The following is a 22,920-nucleotide window of genomic DNA, read 5'->3' as shown; positions in this document are numbered from 1 at the left end:
TGGAGGCATTCATTCTCAGCTGTCATATGCAAAATCCTTGAAGGTTTATTCCACCAGCAGCAGCACAGAAACAAAGCCTGCTGTTGGGTAAAGTGACTGGAAAGCTGAGCTCTTGCTTTCCACAGCTGTACTGGCTGGCTTGTGCTTGGTGCCACATCTTGCCGTTGTCCTGCTCGGCAGAACAAAACCAAAGCTTTTGTTCTGCTGCTGGCTGTGTGCCAGGGTAATGGGTTTTGGTAATAGGAGCACAGTGGGCACAGAGAGAAAAGACCACTTTTCTTGCTGCTTTGGTAAGGTGGTGAAGGACATCTAGGTATTTAATTAAAACCCAATGCAAATTTCAATGATAGAAAATAAGACCCCAACTAAATGGGCAGCGAGTCGTCCCTAGAAGGCTGTATTTAAAATGTGGTCTTTTGGGTCTTGCGCTATTTGCCATGTCTGCTGGGGGCTGGGATGGAAGAGAGGCTGTACTCCCCAACTGAAAATGGGCAGCATCAGCAGGTGGTCTGCTGAACCCACTGAAACATAGAAGTACAACCAACCAGACTTTGCCTCGTGGCACGAGCAAGGAGCACTGGCAACCAGATTCCCTGAGTGGTTGGCACAGCCAGCTCTACAAGTGCTGTCCTGCTCAGCTCAAGCACTGCTCAAGAGACAGCTCACACAGGTAGTGCCCTGTCCTTCTCTGTTTCCCTGAAACAAGTATCTCAACAACTCCCCCCACACTGGAATACACATTCCAGCTTCTTATAAGGCTGTTTCACAGAAAGGAAAAATTTACTTCTGTCTGCTCTCATGATGCAGTCTTGTAGCGTAAAATTGAGCTGGCAATGGAAACGAAAGACAATGCAATAAATATAAGAATAGAATCGGTTTATTAGAGCTATTTTACATAAAGTAATCAAGAACAAATTACTTGAAGAACTATTTGTATACCATGGCAATATTCTGGCTGACTCAAAGTTACTGAAGTACAAAAAGACGACATACAAAACGATGCATGCCTCATTTGACTCTGGTTTTATTGAGACACTCATGAGGAATGTGACATCCTTGGACAGCCAAACAAGACAGACAGCACAGTGTGTGTGTGTGTATATATAGGTATATATAACATGTACTGTACACATTTTACTGGTAACACATCTGCAGTTCACTCACACATATCAATTACTTGCTCTAATTCTATGAGAATTTTCCTGGGGTGAGGGCAGATCACCGAAGCTTTCAAGCTTTGCAGGGAGCTAGGGGATAACCAGCAGGAATCCTACACTCTGGCATCTCGGGTAGAAACGGCTGTGTGCTGCGTTCTCACGCTGTGGGAGGGTGGTGGGCTGGATGTGGAAAAGGCTGGACAAGCCCTGAGCTCTGGGGAGAGACACAGCTCAGAATCACGAAGGGGTTTGGGTTGGAAAGGACCTTAAAGATCATTTAGCTCCAGCCCCCCTGCCATGGGCAGGGATACCTTCCGCTGGACCAGGTTGCTCAGGGCTCCATCCAGCCCGGCCTTGAACATTGCCAGATGGGGCATCCACAGCTTCTTTAGGCAGCAGTACACAACTGCTGTTGAGCACTGGGAAGTCCAAGCTCGTCTATTGAGGAGCTGCATTTTTTCATTTCAGCATTTAGGAAGCATGGCTGGCTGCTAGCAGCACAGAGGTTTAAACCGAGTGAAAATAAGATGCCTTCTTCCTTAAATCTCCATTTTCTTTGCAAAAGCTGGTGCTTGGATAGCAATTGCTTTTAATTAACAAAGCAAGACACATTCTTTAATGAAAATGCTCCCAGTGCATCAGGTGGAAAGAACACAACTGGTCTCTGCTGGATGGTGAAGGAACGTGTTGGCTGGAGCATCCCAGTCCCCACAGTGGTGGCAGCACTGTGAAGAGCAAGGTGACACAGGCTTCCCCCCACACCTTGGCCAACACAGCTGGGCTGTGGAGCCTTGGCTGCTCCAGTACCTGGGCCCTGGGGTACACTTAGCCCTGGCTGAGACCCCAGCTGCTGTGGGGAGGGCAAGGGCACCCCACATCCAGTCTGGGGTCTCCCCACCTTACAGTGTCTTCTACACAACAATCAACTGGAGCTACTCTCTGGAGCCTGAATGTTTCCTATTTTCTGAGCAAGGACATCTACCCACTTTTTATATTATCGCTGAAGGGGAAGAGTATGTTCTTCATCTCATGGGCTTCTTCTACACTTGAAAATAAACTAAGGATTTTGGTCCTTTTATAGAGGCAGAGATTCATGGACACAGGAGAAAGGGGAGAAAACAACTGACCCAAATCCAGTTTTTAGAGATACATCCCATTGATGAGGTAATCGGACTCTTCAGATGTAATGGGTCGAGCTTTTTTGAGCTTCTGTTTCACTAAGCGCAGTCTGCAAGCAACCATAAGCAGCAGCAAAGCAGTGATTGCCAAGCCTAAGGCTAAGGGTAACACAGCACCTACAATGAGGTTAAGAGAAATTACATTTTATTTAACACAGTGAGATGCTGGAAAAGAAAACCTGATTTTTTTCTTTAAAAATACAGCTGGTCTATCACTTAGATGATAGTAATTGGAACAACTCATACTAGGAAACTAAGCTGTATGATCATGTTAGAGACAGTTCAGAATATGTAAGTACATTATTCTTGACCACCTTATCTGTATCTATAGCACCTGACTGAAAAACTGACATAATTCAAAATTAATTCACATGGTTTTTCTTACCTGTTTCTGGGACTGGGCGACCACCTCCAAGCTGATCTCTCTTTGGCATCATTATGCCATCCCCATTTTTATCATCTGTTCTTTTCCCTGAGGAACTGTTATCTGCACAAAATCAAACAAGATAAATGAATACTGCAGTTCAGTGACTCAGGAAGTCTTATCCACTAGTACTAAATAATGTGAAGTGCTTAAACTTAGGGGAAAAAAACCAAAAGGACAGTTTAAAAACTTTGACTGTTTCACTTGAATTTTTGAAATAATGTGAAACTAAAGCTAAAATTTGAATTCAATTTTACCCAAAACTGGGTAAAATCCCAAACCACAATGCATCTCAACCAAAAGCAAGGGCACTTTGACAGTGCTGTGATACATTTGCTGGCAGCCTTCAGAACTGTGACAGAGCTAGCAGAAACACACTATGCTACAAGATCTGTAGAATATCAATGTGAAATGTAATTGGAATTACATATAGTGGTGGGTGCTAAGGAAGTGTTTAAGTAATTAGCTTGGAACGTGCACTGTGTGTAAGTCCCACCCACCACCACCAGCTCTGAAGGGCTGCAGAAGGTGTCCCTGGCAGTGGCAGCAGCAAATACACACAACTGCTAATTAAAGCTTAAATTTTTTCATTGGTACTGCCATGGAAGTCTATGCTAATGTCCCCACTCCGAGGCAGAATGCAGCCTCCCAGCCTGCAGCTTTATTGCCCTGCCATTTTGGCTGGGGGTGCATAAACACCTGCAGGGAATGCTGCAGAAACAAGGCATGGCCCTCTCCTCGTTGGTCCCCTGATGTTGTCCTGGTGTGTAATGTGGGCTTGAAAAAACCCTAAGAGTAAATGTACTGCCCTTAAAATACCCATATGGTATCAGAGATGTGCAAGACCACCTGAATGTAACTGACACCAAAACCAGCAGCTGTTTTCTGCTTCTGTTTTTCCTGAATGAAACCAAATGAATATTTGTCCTTGTTTTGGAAATACCCAAAAGACATCAGGTCTTTTGAAGAGCTGCTCCAGCCTGAATCTAAATGCCTCTCTTAGAAATTTGTTTCCCTGCCATTTAAGTAAATGGAATATTTAAGTCAACTGCTTGTAAAGAAATTTGGGAAATATGGAGAGAAGTTTAGTGGGAAATTTTTGGAAGGGTACAAAGAATAGAATGCTTTCAATAAAGCTTGTAGGGTTTTGCTAGGGCTTGCGGCTGTTCATACATGACTGGAGAGACTATCAGAGTCAATGCTGCTCAATATCTTATCTGTTATCTCTAGAACACAAAGAGTAATTTTCCCAAAGAAGTTTAGGAGCCTGGCATAAAGCATTTTACAAGGGTTTAATTTGGTTTTCACTTTCTCTTGATTTTCTAGTCTGTTCCGAGGAAATTGCCATTTACAGCCCTTTCCAATTACCCTAAATTACAGATCTAGGTTACAGCTACTGCTCTGGGTGCCTCCACAGTAAAAACATGACTAAGGCTTGGGCACTCAGTCAAATGTTGTAATCCCAGCCCAGAACAGCACTGCATGGGCAGCCTGGGAGAGGCAGAGACCCTGTGCCAGGGGAATGCAAAGCTCTTATGGTGATTTATACACTTGGGTTGGCTGTGCTGGAGAGTGCAAATCTTCAGGCTGCTTGTGAATTCAACTCATCTGCATGACCTGTTTGCTACTGGCCACTGCTGCTTAGAAACCAGCCCACTGCCCACTCCAGAGTGCTGTGCTTCTACTGAGTGTTTTCTATATTCATCTGCAAGTTCAGGAGTGCCAGAATATGCAGCTGGGCTTAAGAAATTCCCTGGAGAAGGACACTGGGGCTATTTGGAGGCAGCCATGCAGAAATGCTGGGCTGGCCTCTGCAGGAGATGCAGTCTGGGTGACTTTACTACCATGGAGACATGTCTGCAGAGAGAGAAAGGACTCTTTTATTGACATCAAATTCCTCTTCCTCCCTCCACTCCCAACTTTGAAAGAAAATGTCTGGCCTTTCAGCTTTCAAACCATGAGACTGTTGCAGAAGACTCAGTGCCCTGAGTGTCTGAGGGGGTTATCTTGAAGTCAGACTTGGTGTTCCCCTGGACCTGCCCTGCTGTAGAGGAATCCCACTGAAAAGGCGGGAGCGCAGAGCGAGATTTACCTATTGAACACAATCAGTGACTTCTTGGTTATGTTTTGGTTGGTTGTGTTTTTTTCTCTTTGCTGTGAATAGATCCTGTTAGGTCAGGCAGAAGTTTGAAACAGTCCTTAACTTGGACTTGCATATTTTCATACTTCAGTGTAAATCCTTAAGAAGTTTGTATCAAATCAGAGTGAAGCATGAAGGGCCACCCTAAGGAAGGTTAAAGGAAATATGGAACAGAGAAACTATTAAGAGAAAATGGATTCTGGAAAAAAGTTCCTGTAGTATCACCCTCGTAGGTAGAAAGCTCATATATCTGCTACCAGGAACTATCTCACAGTCCAAAACATTACAATTTTGCCCAGCTCCTCTGGAGAAAAGGAGAAAAGATAAATTTGCTCGTACTTGACAAGAAAGTCCCTTTATTAGACGTCTTTATTGAATTCTCAGAGATGAAAACCGTTTATTGAGAGGTAAGTAGCAGAAGGGACAAGTCTTTACCAGTACTTTAGCCACCACTAATAAAAAAACAAATGTAAAAAAACAAAACAAATGAACTCCCCAGTCCTACAATGTCTCAGGAAAAACTTCTTTAAAAATCAACTGAAAGCTCCTGTGTCAAGCATCGAGTCTAGCAGCCAGCTGGAATGTGCCACATGCAGTCTCCACTAGGTAAAACTACTTACACTGCCTTGCAGTCACTGCATTTAAGACCATTATGTTTTCCTTCCTGGATTGTTTTTCCATGATGATCTGAAACTGTCAGCTGAGAATTAAGAAAAATGCGGCCCTGAATGGAGCACTTGCAAGTGAAAAGCTGGAACTTGTGCTGCCACAGTAAAGCCATATCCCCTAATATGTATCCTAAGTAGACAGCTTTTCACCATAGTGACATTAAAACCACTAAAGCTTATTTTCAAAATGTATGTAAAATAGTATATAAGAAGCCTGAATGTTTGCAATGTCAGCTCCAGGCCAACAAGAACATGATTGCCTTGGTCCAACAACAACCTTTACAGTGATTCAGAGGCAGAGGTTCTACCTTGGCACCAGCAGCAGGAGACAATCCCTCCCAGAACAGGATTTCTGCCAGTGGAATTGCTAAACTTTTGAGGCTGCTGGTACGATTTCTGCTCAGCATTGCTTACCTCTCCTCAAAAATGCATCTAGCATTATTATTGCCCTCCTGGACACGTTTCCAGATGAGCTTCATGGAGCTGCTCCAGCATTTCTGTGCCTCTCATTTTTGTATCACATAATTATTAGATTTGGTCTGTAACCTCCTTGAGATGGCAGTGGTGGAGGGAAGTTTAATTAATGGATCTGGGTGGATTTTAGGGAGTAGGTTAGATGCTTGTCTCTTCAGCCCCATAAAGACTGTGGTGTTTCCCAGTGGGGCAGAACTTGAGCCTCTCTGGACCTCTGTAAATCATTATTGCACAGCATGGGACTCTGTGAAGTTTCAGTGTCTGCAGAAGACAGCAGCTCAGAGCAGGTTTTGGCAGAGCAGTTTTTGGCAGCTGCCCTTCAGACCCATGTACCTAGCATGTACCTAGCACCTCTTCATGTCCCACCCCATGCACCCTAAATGGAATTGATCCATAGGTGATTTTAAACTTCTCTGAGTTGTTTCCTGCTTTTTTTGGTTAGAAGTATTGGGCTCCTGGGTCAGTAAAGATTGGATCCTTCTATTCCAGGGAAATAATTAAGCACCTAAAATTAAATTTTGACTGAGCCTTGTCAAAAGAATTATATTAAACCGACAAGAATTAAAACAGCTTGAAATTTCGCCTGTTGAAAATTACAAGATTACAACAGGTACTGGTAGTACACTAATCACTGAAGCCCCATCACACTTCTTTAGTTTTCTAAGAATCTTTTTCTTTGCTTGTGTACTGCTGTGCAAAAGGCTACCTTTAGAGCAAAACTGGTGCAAGTAAGTTACTGTGCAATGGGCAAACACAGAAAATGATTATGCAAAAATGCTTCTGCATTGTACTTCGTTACAACCCTTGATTATCAGTTGCTAAATGTGGTGACCTCAGTTCTGGTTTTATGCCTGGATTCACAAGCCAAATGATTTTTGAGACCTACTTAGCAGCTGACTTCCCACTGGAGCCTGCAAAGCCCTTTGGAAGTTTGATGTTTAGTTTGGGTGGCCCTATATCAGGTGTCACTCAAGACTATGTGAGTGAAAACAGTTTGAAGCAGACTTCAGAATTTTAGTCAGCAGTGAGGAATTATCTAGAGGTCATCTGTACTGTCAGAAAAAGGGAAAACATTTGGGACAGGATTTTGCTGTCAGCCCCCACACATTCATTGAGGCCATCAAATTCTTGAAAACATTGTTTTCCCTCCCTTTGCAGAGTGTTCACAGAGTGTTCCCTTTGCAGAGTTTTCACTCCTGCACTCCACAGATGAACTACAAGCACCTTGAAGTAATGTCCAGGTGCCAACCAGGGCAGTGCCCTTTTCCAGAGTCGACAGCAGAGGGCACTGAGCACTGTTCAGTTGTAACTGGAAAATAAAGCTGGTTATAAATAGCTGTCTAATGAATCAGTCTTAACCATGAAGAAATAAAAGTGGGGGGTTCGTACTGATTTTAGGCTCTGTGCACACAGTTTTGCATTCATATAATTGCCATTTCAGATCGTTTTAATTCATCAGCATGAACCTTAAAAGACACATCAATTTCATTGCAGCTTCTGGAGCTTTACCAAGGCCAGGGTTGGGGCTCTGCCTGTAACATCACACAGTGACTCACTACAGGCTTGCAGCCACTGTGCAGAACAGTACTAGGGACCTGAACACAGACACCTGAGGTAGCTTGTTACCAAAGCCTGAGACTTTTCTACAGTGACAAAAGACCTCTCCTGCCCTGGAATCAAGAGTTCAGAAAAAAAAAAATTACCCATAATAGTAAAGATATTAGTCCAGGGGAAAAAAAAAAGAGAGGTAATGCTTAGCACCAGGAAAAAACCAATTACTCTCACCCAAACTGAACAGTACTTTATTATGTTCTCCTGAAGTACTCTCCTGCAGATTTAAAGAGCCTTAATACATCACCCTACACAGCTGAACCTGTGGCAGAATTCTTATCTAGTTCACTGCACATTTTGATCTTTAGACTGTATTATTTCCCTGGCATTCCTACATTTTAATTTTCTTTTCACAGGTTTCTTTTGTATTTATTTACATTTCTGAAATTTTTTTGTATTTATTTACATTTGAATTTATTTTTTTTTTAGCCAGGCATCAAAAGACAATTAAATTGAATTTAAGGTGCAAGACACTTCCTATCTTTAGGGAGAAGGATTTATTGAAACTGATTCAATTCTTACCTGGCACAAATTCACTGATTTGTTTCTTTGGTCCCTGAGAAAGCGATTGGTTAGACATGTCTGCATCTACTGGTGGAAGTGGCTGATTTCTGGCAGTGGCTTTCAGGGTGTTCTCTGCAGAGTTTCCCTCTGTGTTTTCTGTCAGTCCTGCAGTCCTTTGCTGGGTGGTGCCAAGTGCTGCATGTGTCACTGTCTTCCGACCCAAGCTGACTGTTAACAGAAACAAAAATTTTTGTACAACGTTGAAGGGAATGGAAGAGTTCTTAGGGAAGTCTGTCCAAGATGGGCCTTGAGGCAGAGTAAACAACTTCCTCGGGTTCACACATATGATGAAATGTGAGTCACAGATACCTAACACTTGCTCACAAGAGTACCCTCGTGACCTCTACAGTGAAATCCAGCAACTAAAATATAATGAAAGAGTGGTTAGCCATTGTGGCCATTCACCCTCTGATGGGTTTTGTTCACTTAGCTGAGCATGGGCACATGCTGAGGGATGACTAACGAAAACAAACAGCATGATGGTGAATCAGCTGGTTCCCTTGCATGTCTACAGTGTTTCAAATTCTTGCAAGGCATCAAACAGCACTGTGAAGGGTACCTCTGAGACACCCTTTCAGACAGAGACCATGGTTTCCAGAATCATCATGCAAGTGCAAAACCTGTATTTTAACTGCTGAACTGCAGTTAAAATTTTAACTGCAAAATCTGTCCCTTAGGGACCCTTGACAATTTTAATATGCTTTGAAGAAAACTTCTGAGCACCTGAGTATGGTGAGGATATTAAACCTTCCCATTTGCTAATTCCAGTGAAAGGCTGGGAGCAAACTGCTTGCTCACAGGGAGGGAGGCCACAGAAGCAGCATCGTCCCCATTTGGTCATTGAGGCCGTGATTACTTTCAGAGTCTCCTGTGCCATTGCGGCCTGGCGCACTTACGATTCTGGCAGAAAGTCTCGTCTGATCCATCCGGACACTGTCTCACACCATCACACGCAAACGTGATGTCAATGCAGCAGCCATCATCACAGATAAACTGGTAGCGAGAGCAAACCCCAACACAGGCTGTTGAGAAACAATTCCCAAATTACCAAAAGAGAAATCCAAGTAGTAAATACTGAGTCAGTGCCTCAAATCTGCAGCGCGGAGGAAAAAGCAAAACCACGCTATGCCGAGAAGCGCCATGAACAAGGCAGAAAGTCCAGACTCAGCTGTGTGACATCATATTGGCACAGAAGCAAATACAGGCAATAGCTGCTCCTGGCACTTCATCTCTAGCCTGGTAATCTCTCTATTACAGGAATACTCAACTGGAGGCTGTTGCACCTTGTACCTTGGGCAGCACCCTTACAGTGCTTTGAATTCTGCTGGCCTAAGCTGAAAGGAGATCTTCCTAGGCTTAAAAGATGCAGAACAGTCCTGAAAATAAATAAATGAAATCTCTGTGGCTGTAATTGCATCCCTCCAACACGTAACTCCTACTACATACCTATTCAACACCAATATGTTGTTTTACATGCACACATTTGGACTGTATGGGATCTTTTATGCCATATTTTCTGCAACCTAATTAAAATACTTAAAGAATGATCATCATTTATTGACATCAGCAATCCAGTGACTTCAGTACAGCACAGACCAGAATAGGACTAGGTCACATTCTCACAAATTACTTTCACCAGAAAGAATTGACTGCTGCCTGCTTTAACATTTAGATTCTCCTAGAAATGGAGAGTATCCCTGGTTGTTCCATTTTGCATACTCAAAGCTTTCCTGAAACCCACTCTGATTCTGTAATTATCAAGTGTTTACATCTGTGCTTTTGTCTTTCAACAGCAGTGCAGTTCATCACTTTGTAAAGCACTATCCAGTTCAGTGCTTGATTAGCGTTGTAAGAGCAAAACAATTTGCATAAGGGAGTCACAGCCTTTGGTTGTTATCCTGCGGTTTACCAAACGCTGCACCAGGCTAAGGGAAGGATGCCAGGAGTGCAGACAACTGTTTAAAACCCCTAAAATCTGAAAATGCATCTCCTGAGCTTCAGCACTAGTAATAGCAATGATCTTGCATGTATTAAGGCATCAGGAACTGGTTTAGCTATAGCAGTAGCATTTGAATTGCTAACATAGCTGGGGAGTTAGAAGAAAAAAAAAGACAGCAAATCCCCTATGTGCTCCATACAAAAGATACCCTAGGTACCCACAGCAGCAAATAAACAACCCAGCAAATCTCTCCGCCTGCTTTAGCGGAATTAAACATTAATGAACACAACACTATCATCCATTACTGGAATACAGGCAGTAATTAAGCAGATTTTTTTGTAATAACAGCTTATTGCCACTACTCTTTCACATAGAGATATTGTGCTGGTGCAGAGCAAGATTTTCACTGGTTCTGCTGAACACGGTGATAATGCTATTTTACTTTGTGCCAGAGCAGCAGATCTGCACTAGCAACTTGTTAATTACAATGTAATTAGAAGTTATTAAAAGCAGGACTGACAGCCACTGAAATCTAACTTACTTTCTACCTTTTATGCTTTTTACATGTTTCTGAAGCTCAGAGTTTAAAAATGATGGGTTCCAGTTTCAGCCTCCCCAATAGCATAGGGCTTCAATAACAACCATCAGACAGAAAAACTTAAATGCATTAAAATGAAAAAACATGCCAACTTTCCGACTACAGATGCAGGTCAGTATTATTATTAGCTTGCCTCGAACATACTATTAAGTAATTCTAACTGGGTCTTCCCTATAGTAAAGCCCTGTCATGTTGCCCACATCATCTGACTGTTACAATGCGCCCGATACCTGTTGTCAGTATTTCACTCTTTCAACCCTGCATGCTTATTAGCAATAGAAGGACAAATACTCAGTGCCTGAAAGTATTATTGCTCTAACAGGCAAGTGATGCTTGCTTGCTTGTTTCCTCACTTTGAAAGAGAGATTCAAAGCTGAAAGAGATATCATTTTGTAATGAACAAGGGCAAAATAAAAGACTGAAAATAGAGAATAACGTTTTTACCTTTATCAAGACCCTTGCTCTGCTCTGACTACCATACCCTGGGTGTCACAGAGGCAACAGCTCCAGTCATTTTCTCACCTGCTGCAGAATGAACCATGGGCAGAATGGTCACAGAGACGTTGTCGGAGCTCTGCTGACCTGCAGTGTCTGTTACCGTCAGCTGGAAAATATACCCGCCCTCCTGAATGTGGGACAGCTTCAGTGTTCCTGCCTGTGGGACCTGAGTAAAGGCACACAGTAAAAACACCATATTGGTACAATAGATCCATCCACGACCTTCCAGGAATAAGGAGCTCATCATGCAGACTAAACACTTCCTGGAGTCTAGTCAGCCTATTCAAGCGTGTATTTCAGCATGGAACATTTAATCTCTTTTTTTTTTTTTTTTGCATCCATTTGTAAAAAAATCCACAACACTCAGGTAGTGTTTTCATGATCTACTCAGTCACCTGGAGCTGTGGATCTCAGCGCACAAATGAAGAACAAATGGTCACATACATTAAACTCAATTTTTGAGTAATGGGAAATGTAATTTTAGAGGATAGGCAGTAAAATATTGGCCTTTTGCTCTTTACCAAGTCCGTCTGTAGACAATATAACATGGATTCACAGAAATAAATTTTCATGCCCAAAAGAAAACAAGAATTTTTGATAAATATGGTCTTAAGAGTCCTAGACCTTCTATAGAAGAGTGTATTATAGAAAAGTGTATTGATAAACACATTTTTTCTCTCAGTGAGAATATTTCGTTACTGAAATTTCTTTCCTTTTCTATTTACATGAATGCACTCAGTTACCTGATCAGACTGTTGAGTATCATGTAATGGAGCATATGACCCCTTAGAATTTTATTCTTTAGTGTGTTAAAGAAATTATTATGCTCTAAGAAACACCTCCTGTTGCTCACTATGACTGCTAGGAGAGCAAATGTGGTTTTTAAAACTCATGAGCCATGGAGCCCAAGTCTCTTCCCTGTGCAGAGACAGAGAAATGCCACTGACTTCTGAATGCTCCACCACTCCTCCCAGTGACCTCTGTGCTTTCCTTTATATTTTCATGTTGCCCTGAAGAATGCTGGCCTGTATCTGCTTACACAGAAACTTTGGCTTGAAATAGATAAACAGCATTAAAAAAAACCTCAACCCATTACCATCCCTAAGTGGCCAGGAGGTGTGCAGCTACAGAGAGGGGAAGCAAATTGTCTAAAAAAGGAATAATCAGTTACAATAGAAAGAAAAAAAAGCCTTCCTTCTACAATATGATAAGATCTCTTTATAGCAGTCCTTCCCCCTCCTCTGCCTTCTATTTATTCTTTGCTACCTAAGAGCAGTGCAACAGCTGCCTTTTATCTTATTTAAACACACTCCCATTCTCCCTTGTAGCTATGAATTCATACATTATTCTCAAAGAATAAATGACATGAAATCCAGTAACTTCAGGGCAGTAACCAAAGCACTAAAGACATCAACTGAAGAATGCACGAAAAAAAAAATCACAGTTATTAATTCATTTCTAAATTTGAAATTATTATGGCTAATCACCAGGGTACATATCTGTAGGAGAAATCCCTGCTCATTTGAACACAATGGAAAAGTATTTATTTAAGCATAAATGTGTGTCAAATTAATCTTCTGTTAACAAATACAAAAAAGCCACAAGGTTAATGTGAATTTTACAAGTTTGAAAGGGTATAAGACTTGTCTATATTTTATAAAGTGACTTTGAGTAATATTAAAAATATAAACTTTAAATGTTTTTATTAAATTTTAATTTTTGTTTTACTCTATGTTACTAAATCACAGATTAATTAAAAAAGTATTTAATTGCTCTTTAAAGAAAATAATGCTGCAAGGGGTCAGATTAACAAGTTTTTGATAACAAAGTGTTCGTTTTATCTAGATGATATCTTGCAACTATTCTTAAAGCTTCATTTTGCTTCACACTCTCTCACCTCTACATATCCTTCTACATCTAGGTGGAATTCCCAGTGTGCCCTGGATGCTGCGGGCTGTGAACAGACTATGAGTAGAGTCTGTGGACCTGAGGCACTTTTTCTTTCTTTTTCTGCTGATCCTAGAGCATTCACAAAAAAGACTATAATGAAGAATCCCTCTCTTCGTGGGTTATTTTGATTTGAAACCAAAGTGCAGCAGAAAATGTATGGATAAAATATCTCATAAGGTCTTCATCATGTTTCTTTGTACCTTCTCCATAAGCACTGACAGGAGACTGTTGGTGAAAATCCCTTATTATTTTTAGTAACTCAATTACTGAGGGGTCTCTAACTGGGGTGACAGAAGCTGAAAACCAAGTGCAGTGAGTAGAAATAAAGCAGAGCTCAAATACAGTTTTTTGCTGCTGGCTGTCCCATGCCATCCAGGATAGAGATTAACTGTGTAAGCCACTAGAAATAATCACTGGAACTACCCTGGGACACAGTGTAGTCTCCTTCACTGGAGGTCTTCAAGATGGGATTGGACAGATAAAATAATCTCATTGAGGCTTCTTGTCCCACAAACGGTTGGACCAGATGATGTCTTAAGTTCCTTTCCAACCGGGGCTGCTCTACATTTCTGTGAAATAAATGGTAAAGTTGTACAGGCATCCTAATTTTGGTGCCTGGTAGACAGATCTGAATATATTTAATATTTTTAGCTGTACATTTAAAACTTGAACACAACAATCTGGAAGTAACTGATCACGAGGGGGGCTGCACAGCTACCTGCATTTCAACCGATGAGTCGCCCTGCAGCAGTGTCCACTCGTAGTGCACAATTCCATGGTCATCGGAACTTTCCCGGCCATCCAAGAGCACCCAGTCCACAGGTGACTGCAGCACAAGGTCTTGGCCCGCCTTACACTGTGGAGGCTCATCATATTCTTCTTCTTCAATAAAAAGGAGAAGATCAGTTATTGATGAGGGGAGGCTGAGTGATCATTTATACAAAACACTTTTTTTTTTTTTGGTTAAGGTCTTGTTTCACCTCTGTGCAACTTCCTGAAAGAGGAACATGTTCATTAGCGCACACTTTGTTAAGCAAAGTAGTATCTGCTTCAATTTTAGTTAATTGTCCTATGACGGCTTCAGGAATTAACATCAGAAGCACATGGCATAGAAAACCCCTCTAGGTACCTGGATGTTTCAGCAATACAACAAACACGACTATTAGCAGCAGTGTACTTTTTAAACCTGAACTAAGGAAAAATAGGTTTAAATATGACTTACATACAGATGGCAGTTACAGCACCTTTTTTATACCTTATACAGTACTCTGCATCATTCAATAGGGTTCTAGTCCCAATTTATAATACATCATTATAGGAATGAAAGACTTATTTAGCATAAGGTGGCACCCTGATGAAGCAGTGCACGTGATGATTAAAAATCATCAGAGACTACCAATTTTAAGTGCCTCATTTAAGACTTTGAAAGCTTGATTTTCAGAATATTTAGGATTTACAGAATTTTGTTATATTCAAAGTACAATCCTTATTGATTAAAACTGTGAGTGCTAATCAGACCACAAGTTTTTGGGTTACACTAACAAAAGGCAAGTTCTGTTAGGTGACGCAGCCTGTCAGAAGTGGTTTAAGTCATTTATTCTGCAACCTTTAGGCAGGGAAGAGAGGGATAAAAATCTGGTTCTACAAGATAGTATTTGACAACTTTGGCCACAAGACTGTATCTTTCCACAGATCCCCACTCAAGTTTCATTCCTTTTCCGGGCACCTGAAGTGCCAGAGTGCTGTCTGCTCTTCAGCCTCTGCAAAGGATACCCTGTAAAGGATATTGGTGTTACGCTCCAAAGAGCAATTACTGAAATCAAGGCTGTAACTGCACTCTGTGTGGGCAGAGCTGCACAAGGAAAGGTGCTTTCCCATCAGTGAGGGGAATCTTCCTTGCATGTGCTCTTCAACAGTATCACGAATGTGCTTGAAGCCTTGGAGCTCATGGGAGCAGTGGGACAACAGTTGATCTCTGACTGAACAGCAAAATTCTTATTTCTTGGGTTTTTTTTCAGTAGTAGGTCAGGCATAGAAAATTTCAAGGCAAATGCCTAAAGTTAGGAAAACATACAAACAACTAAACCCAGGTCAAATAATAGAAAGTATGAAACAGTCCTTGTTCATCTGATGACAAAGGAAGTTTTGCCTAATTCGTATACACTCACTCCTCAAAACCAACTTTGTTTAAAAAAGCAACATCCAAGTGCAAAAAAGCCCCCAAAACTCATTGCTAATAAACCCCCAAAACTAATTGTTAATAAACACCATCATTATGATGCCAGGGCAACTTTTACTCGATAAAAATGAGTTACGCACAGTCTTCACACAATTACTTACTTTACAAATGACTGTCAAAAAGAGACTGACCTGGGTCTCAAAGAGCACAGCCCAGTCTTCTGCTTCTACCTTGGAAAGGGGTTTCATGTCACCTGTCTGGTTTAAATGACTTGATCAATGCCCTGCAGGGGCAGAGACAAGCCCCACTACCCCTAAGCAATAAGGATACCCCCTTCCTGGACTAACTTTATACTCCAGCAGCAAGAGTTGCAAAGGAAGGACCACTTCACATTGAGTCAGGCACAGAAATTCATGCCCTATGTTAAAGATGAGTGAGGGACCACACAGATCTCTGGTCCCAAAGGTTGGGACCATCCTTTGCTTGTAAGCCACCAGATCATCTTCAGAAAGGTAAATATATGGCAAAAAGGAAAATCTGACCTGATAGAGACATATGGCATGGAAGGAGACAGCCTATTGAGCTGAAGATTCTTTTTCCACAGTGAAGTTTTAAGCAATGAAATACATGATCCTTAGAGAGCGAAACCCTTCCAGATCTGGGGAATAAGAAGTCATCATAAAAAACCCAGGAGGCAAACTCATTGGAGGCATACTCCAAGGAGCCAGTTGCAACCACCACTCGTGGGAATAAAGCACTACCAGCCACAACTCAGGAGAAAAATCATCTCTTAACTCCTGTTTTCAACTTGCATTTAAGTTGAACGTAAATAAGCAGTATGGAACTGAAACACCAGGTCAACACTCTGAGATTCTGCAGCTGGCTGCTTTCTAGAGAAAGGGGTGAAGCACTTTTTTCTTTGGGAGTGAACGCAACAGGCTTTTTTTTATCCTGCGTTTTATTTATTCTGCTCCCTCCATACAGACTTCTCCTGCCAATAATGAAGCCTCCAGCTAGTTTTCTGAATGAAGACTTTGTTATAAAAGGTTATTTCACTGCCAGCACCTGAATGTGTTTGGTATTGGTTTACCTGGATGTTGAATCCTCCCATTGCTCACCACTAGTGATCTTAGAGATCACTGTATCCCATTGCACAGAAATATTTTGGAATTATGAGGGCACCACATCTGTGGGTAAATGTTGGTTTGGTATTATTAGAAAGAAAACAGTGGAAGACTCAAGAACAAAGTACTCTGAAAGAAAAAAAAAAAAAAGGAGCAGCTAAAATGTGATCCCCTCATGGAAAAAAATCTTGAAATGCAAACTGCTTTCCTAAATTTCCTAAACTCACTCATGCAGAAGGGAAAAGAGACGTGCCTTCATCATCCTGTTGTGCAGATTGTTTTCTCAATGTAATTCAAGAACGCACTGGTAACAAAACATCAGAGCAAAATAATTCAATCTTAATTTGCTCTCTCCTGGTCTGTGTCACATCTGACAGATGTTTGAATAAAGTTCATTCTCCTTTGTGGCTTTGCTTCAGCTCCAGTGTAATTGCATTAAGAAATCATAATCCCCTGTTTCCCATACCACCATCACCCACAAGGCAGACTTTTAAATAAAATCAACAGGACACAGAGAAATTTACAGACTAGGCACTGAAATTGCCTTGCAAGTCCAGTGCAAGTCAGAAAAGCTGCCAAAAAGGCAAAGCATTTAAAAACTCCAGAATTCAAGAAATTCAAGATTTCTAATAGACAGACATCATTTGTACAAGATACTATTTATATTGCAATCTAAATTAGTTCCAGGTTTTAAAAGAATTAAGGCAGTTCAAAATAAAGCCTAATTCTGTGTGACTTTGATGTAAAATCTCATATTAATCTTCTATCATGCAAGCGCATACAGGCTTATGAAATACAATTACTCCGAAGCTGCTGTATCAATAATACTGTGGAATTAATACTCCTCCTGTTGAAAATGTCAAAATCACACCTTGGGTTTTTCTGGTATCTTAAGCTTGCCTCATCTCTGTTGTTGCAAGATCCTTCCTTATAGCTCTCTAATTTACCTGCCCATGCAGTTTGCAAAACATACTTAGGCATCATAATGCCTCTACAAATCAAGCTCCTGCTCTCTCGTATTTCTAGGGGATTCCCATTGACATTCTTATGAAATATGCAGGACTGAATGGACCTCAAGCCTGAGGTGTCCCCTCCCAAGAGAGCAGTAACACAGGCACATCTGGGCACTGTTTTCATCCACACCAACACTTCTTCATGTTGCATTCATACTTCAGACGAGATCTATCGCCAAGTAAGATGCAGATGACATTTTGGAAAGTATTGTCCAAGCTGATAACGAAATTAAGTCAAAATTAGCTAAGAGAAGACTGTTTAACAACAGGAGGTGGGGAAAGGCAAATAAATTCTTTGAATCAGGTCCTAGGAAACAGACTCCAAATTTAGAAACCCAGATTTGTTTTCATCTAGAGCTGCTTGTTGTGGATTATATTGTGCTTAAATATGCTTCAGAGTTGAACAAACTGCTGCTTTTGATGTGGCCTAGTTTTCAGAGGTGCTTGTGGAGAATGTCCTTGCTGCATCTGGACTACTGGTGAGGTATCCCTGTCTTCTTCAGTCTAGCTCTCGAGCTTTTAAGCATGAAAAATCTTGATTTAAGTGAGTAAGGAGCTGCCTTAGGCAATGACATTTGGACAGCAGCCCCAAGAAGGGCATGTGCTTGCTCTCAGGCTACACAGCAGGTTATGGCACGGCTGGGACCAGCACTTCACGCTTTCCAGGGTGCCCAATATGCACAGTTCCCAACACGGGGAGCTGGGACTTCTCTGGTTCCCCAGGGAGTGCAGGGCCTGTCAACATGCACATCCCACTGTCTGGCTCCCAGCCACCAGCAGGCTGGCATAATGCCCTGCCAAGGGCTCTGCAGAGGCACAGGTGTTGAGGGATGGGATTCCCCAAGCCCAAACACCCCCAAAGCCCTCACAGCATGGGTCAGGTCAGGAAGAACCACAGCGGGTCATCTGGACCGACCTCCCTGCTCAAGCAGGGTCGACCCAGAGCACAGGGCACAGGATTGTGTCCAGACGGTTCTTGAGTATCTCCAGTGAGGGAGACTCCACAACCCCTCTGGGCAACCTGTTCCAGTGCGTGGTCACCCGTACTGTTAAGAAGTTCTTCCTCATGTTCAGCTGGAACTTCCTGTGAATCAGTTTCTGCCCGTCGTCTCTCGTCCGGGCACCACCAAGAAGAAAGGATCCTCCACCACCTGGAAGCATCCTCTCGGAGCCCCGCTCCCCTTAAGGCATTTATACATGCTGATAAGGTTCCCACGGGCACGGCCTCTCCCGGCCGAGGGAACCCCGCCGAACGGCACGGCGCAGCCCGTCTCTTTTCGCCCCGTCCTCCCACCGGCGACGCCCCACGACCCGGGAGCGGGTTCCCGGCGCCGGGGCGGCCGCACGGACGGGCCCGTTCCCCGCCGGCGGCGGCTCCGCGGCCCTGCCGCCCCCGCGCCCGGCGCCGCCATCTCCGCGCCGCCCTTCCCGCCGCGCCAGCCGCTTACCCGTGGGCGGCGGGGCGATGCCGGCGGTCCGGCGGCTGTAGGAGCTGTAGCCGCGGTGCGGAGCGAAGCGGCAGACGGGGCGGCCGCGGTGCGTGCAGTTGAAGAGGTAGCAGCCCGGCTCGGCCGCCGTGCCCCGCGGGCGGGCGGGCCCCTGCACCACGGCTAGCGTGCAGCGCGGCTCGGCGCAGCAGGCGTCCAGGCACTGCCGCCAGCCCGACACGGCGCCGGGCGCCCGCAGGAAGGTGGCGCCGGCCGCGATGGAGTCCTTGGTGCGGATGATGGAGTCGGGCCTGGCGGAGAAGCCGCCGCTTCCGCCGCACCGCTCCCCGCCGCCCCCTCCGCCGCCCTCCGTCGCCGGCGGTCCCGGCTCCTCCTGCTGCAGCTGCCGGCGGAACTCCTCCAGCAGCGTCTCCACGCCCGAGATCTGCGAGCGCAGGTCGGCCAGCGGCGCCGCGCAGCGCCCGCCCGGCAGCACGGCCCGCCCGCCCAGCGCCGCCAGCAGCAGCAGCAGCACCAGCGCCGCCATGGCCCCGGGCGGCGGGAGCGGCTCCCCCGGGGCAGCCCCAGCGAGCGCGGCGCGGGCAGGCGCCGGCCCCGCCCGGCTGCACCAGGCGGAGCGGCCGCGCTCAGCACCCACGGCCCCGAACAGCTCCGGCCGGCCCCGCCCCGGGACCGCCCCCAGAGGGACGGCCCTTCAGGAGCCGCGGTGATAGGAGGAGTGAGTGAGGTTCAAACTGGAAGAGGGGAATTTTGAGATGTGTGTTAGAGAGAAATTCTTTACCGTGAGGGTGATGAGACACTGAAACAGGTTGCCCAGAGAAGCTGTGGATGCCCCATCCTGAAAGTGTTCAAGGCCAGATTGGATGAGGACTTGCACAGTCTAGTCTAGTTGAAGGCGTCCCAACCCATGGCAGGGGGATTGGAATTGGGATTAGATGACCTTTAAGGTATTCTGTGGAAGCCCTTAACATTCTGTGATTTGACGATTCTATGATTCCACACCGGGAGATGACACCTGCAAATAATCGAGGTTGGGTGGAGGTCACTGAAACAGTTTGTGGTTCTGTGAATCTGAGGAAACAAACAAATAAAGAAACAAAAAAGAAATTGTGAAATACTCCATCCCAGCCATGGCATTTCTGTTCAGAATTTACAAAAAAAAGAAAGACAGTAGTCAAAAACATAAAGCACAAAGCTGTGACCTCTTGACCTGCAAAAAAAATCCCAGATAGGATCTTAACCACCCAAAGCAATGGTTACGAGCTCCCCGTGCGTCTCTGAAGTCTTTGCTAAATGAGTTTCAGAGAAATACTTGCAATTAAATTAATCAGTTTTACGTCTGTCACAATTTCTGTTTTATCATGAAATTATTGCCAATTCTGTAACATAAACTAATAACAGTATTATCCCTGAAAATCAGCAATCCTTCAAAACAGATGCTTTGTTATTTTTCGTTAGATGTATGGAGCCTCAGAGTGCTAGAATGGCACATTGAGACCTGCCTATGAGCACTGAAAAATAGAAACTTGCCAGTAAATGTAAGAAGGTGGTGATGGGTTTTGAGCTGCCTACTAAGGGATGTCGTAACAGGTCAAGTGATAGCTCTGTGTTTTCATTTTCATTTGGTTCATTCTTCCAAGCATCTTTAAGCAGACTCATTTCTTAAATTACTGCAAAAAGCTTAATAGCTGCATCAAAAAATCATTATGTCAAGATGCTTAGAATAAGTAGCAAAAAAAGGGACATATTAGGAATGGTTTTAAGACATCTTTGCACTCCTTAGTAGTTTTGGTTTGTTTTAGGCCATGTTCCCAGTATAATGCAGGATTGCCTCCAAAACAAATCCACTTTAATATTCTGTCATCATGGAGCCTTGGGTGTTGCCCAGGAAACTCACATGGAGCTTGTAGTTTGGATTATTTCTCCTCCTCCTCTCCCAAATAATAGAACTGTAGTTCAGTGATTCATTGGAGCATGCTGGTCTGTCAGATGTGCAACTGTTGAAGATCGATTTTCTCTGGCGATGTGCTCTATGGGTTTTCTAAATTCCTATAAATTATATTTTTGACACTTTCAATTTCCCATCAATTTTAGTTGAAACTAAATGTGTTGATCAATACATTCCAAGATTATAAGAAGATGGAGGAGCTAGACAGTAAGATGATATGATCCTCATTTGCTTTGAAAACCGGGCCAGAATGTCACAATTTTAGTTTTAGCAATGTTTTGGAGAGGTGATCAATCTATTCATAACAGAGGTACTGACTGTGAAGCACTGATTTGCTAGAGGTGACACTTGGTTTGCTGCTGCTCTGCTGCTGTACCCTCTGATACTACTTTTCCTTCCAGAATATAAGCCAAAATAAAGCTTGATGCACATTGAAGTTGGCAGAGGAAAAAACATACCAGGCCATCCCTTCTCAGAATCATCAAAGATTTGGAGCTACTCTGTTTGAGCAGAAGTTCCCCCTTCTGGACCAGCACACAGCCAGCATTTGTTAGTGGGGGCCCATTTACAGGGCGCAGAGGGTGGCTCATCCCACAATCCTTGTTGTACCCAGTTCTACCAGAAAGCTGATTCCTGGTTGTCAGTGGTGGTGACGCTGAAGCGACAGGTTCTTGCAGAAAACACAAAGAAAAATGATCACTTTCTAATGCTTTATAGTGAGAAAGCTGTGGTTGGAAGGTATCTCCAAGGAGAGTAGACTCTTCTTCGAGTAGGTGAGCATTTAAAAGATAAAGAAGGATTTGGCTAAAGAGAGATCACACAGTCCTGTTGTCTTCCTTCAGTGTCTCATTCAGCGGTTTGAAGGTGAGTAGGATGTCAGAACATCTTCCTAAGTTAGGATAAGGATGACATGCTTACATTTTGATGTGGAAGTGTTGACACCACCCTCTAATAGCTTCTTGGGCTATATTTTCTAACTGCAGCAGATTTTTTTTTTTTAATTGATGTTGGTGCAGAACTTGTTTTGTTGCCTAATTTTCTTGGCTCAGAATATGTATGTTGTTACCTGGGCCTTGTGAGAAAGATGGCATTTGTAGTCATGATGAACTTTTTTCAGAAGGTGGCAGCAGCTTATTACTTATAAAAAACAGATGGCTGCTAAACATCAACGTCTGCCTAAGGCAAATCTTAGATTCATAACTACTTATACTTAATTTCACATTTCTTTACTAATTTATTGTTGTGAGTGCCTCAGCTTTTCTTTGGGTTGTGGAGTTGCAAATCAAAACTAATATTTAGTTTATAGTAACACTAAAAATATTTTATTCCTGTTTCTCATCAAATTGAAGTTTTGGGATGGCTGATTTTCTTGCAGAGGGCCTTAGAAATTCATAAAGATATTCCTCAGGTTTTACTTTTTCTGTCCCCTTTTCAAATGATACATGCATGTACCACAGTTTATTGTCCAAAATGTCCACTTTGTCAGGCATGGGCCAGCTAAAGAGACTGCTAGATTTCTTTTCCAAAAGTGGAGATTAGACTACACATATATTCTTTACATCCAAACAATACCTGGCAAAGTAATACAGGATTTCAGAATTCATGAATATTCACGTTTACAACCATCTGTTGATTAGTTTCAATCTCTATTCATATTCAAAATTCATAAAATCGCTGAAACTATGGGAATAAAGTCTGAGTACATCTGCTTTGCTCTTCCTTTAGTTGATTTTTTTCCAAAGTAACAGAATAACTGGAATTTAAAAAGCGGAGGACAGAAAGGAATGGAGTAGGATAAAAAAGAAATGGAATATATAGAAAGGGAGCAGGGAGAAAAGGCAAAAGGCAAAGTTATTTCTAGGCTTCCTCATCTGAAGTGCTTTCCCATGGAGTCATGTTTTTCTTGTTTGGTTGGGTTTTTTTTGTTAGGTTTTTTTTTTGGTTGGAATATGTGCTCAGAAAAAGAAACATATCTTCTTTTTCATTTGATGTCTTCCAGATGCTCTG

At 43.1% G+C, this 22,920-nt stretch overlaps 1 protein-coding gene across 1 annotated transcript; it reads right to left on the bottom strand.

Annotated features, from left to right (window-relative positions):
- Positions 1 to 1,511: 1,511 nt before the first annotated feature.
- Positions 1,512 to 19,491, bottom strand: LRP11 (LDL receptor related protein 11). Its single transcript, XM_066179099.1, has 7 exons — positions 18,966 to 19,491; positions 13,920 to 14,083; positions 11,276 to 11,417; positions 9,113 to 9,238; positions 8,175 to 8,384; positions 2,721 to 2,822; positions 1,512 to 2,452 (listed from the first exon to the last, which is right to left on the bottom strand). The coding sequence occupies exons 1-7, from the start codon at positions 19,489 to 19,491 to the stop codon at positions 2,298 to 2,300; spliced, it is 1,425 nt and encodes a 474-aa protein (XP_066035196.1). The 3' UTR covers positions 1,512 to 2,297.
- Positions 19,492 to 22,920: the final 3,429 nt, after the last annotated feature.

This window comes from Chamaea fasciata, unplaced genomic scaffold (genome assembly GCF_029207755.1).
Source record: "Chamaea fasciata isolate MVZ Bird 193981 ecotype frontalis unplaced genomic scaffold, bChaFas1.0.hap1 SCAF_3, whole genome shotgun sequence".
NCBI lineage: Eukaryota > Metazoa > Chordata > Aves > Passeriformes > Sylviidae > Chamaea > Chamaea fasciata.
Note: the sequence above shows the minus strand (reverse complement) of the source record. Positions and strands in the feature narration are given on the sequence as shown.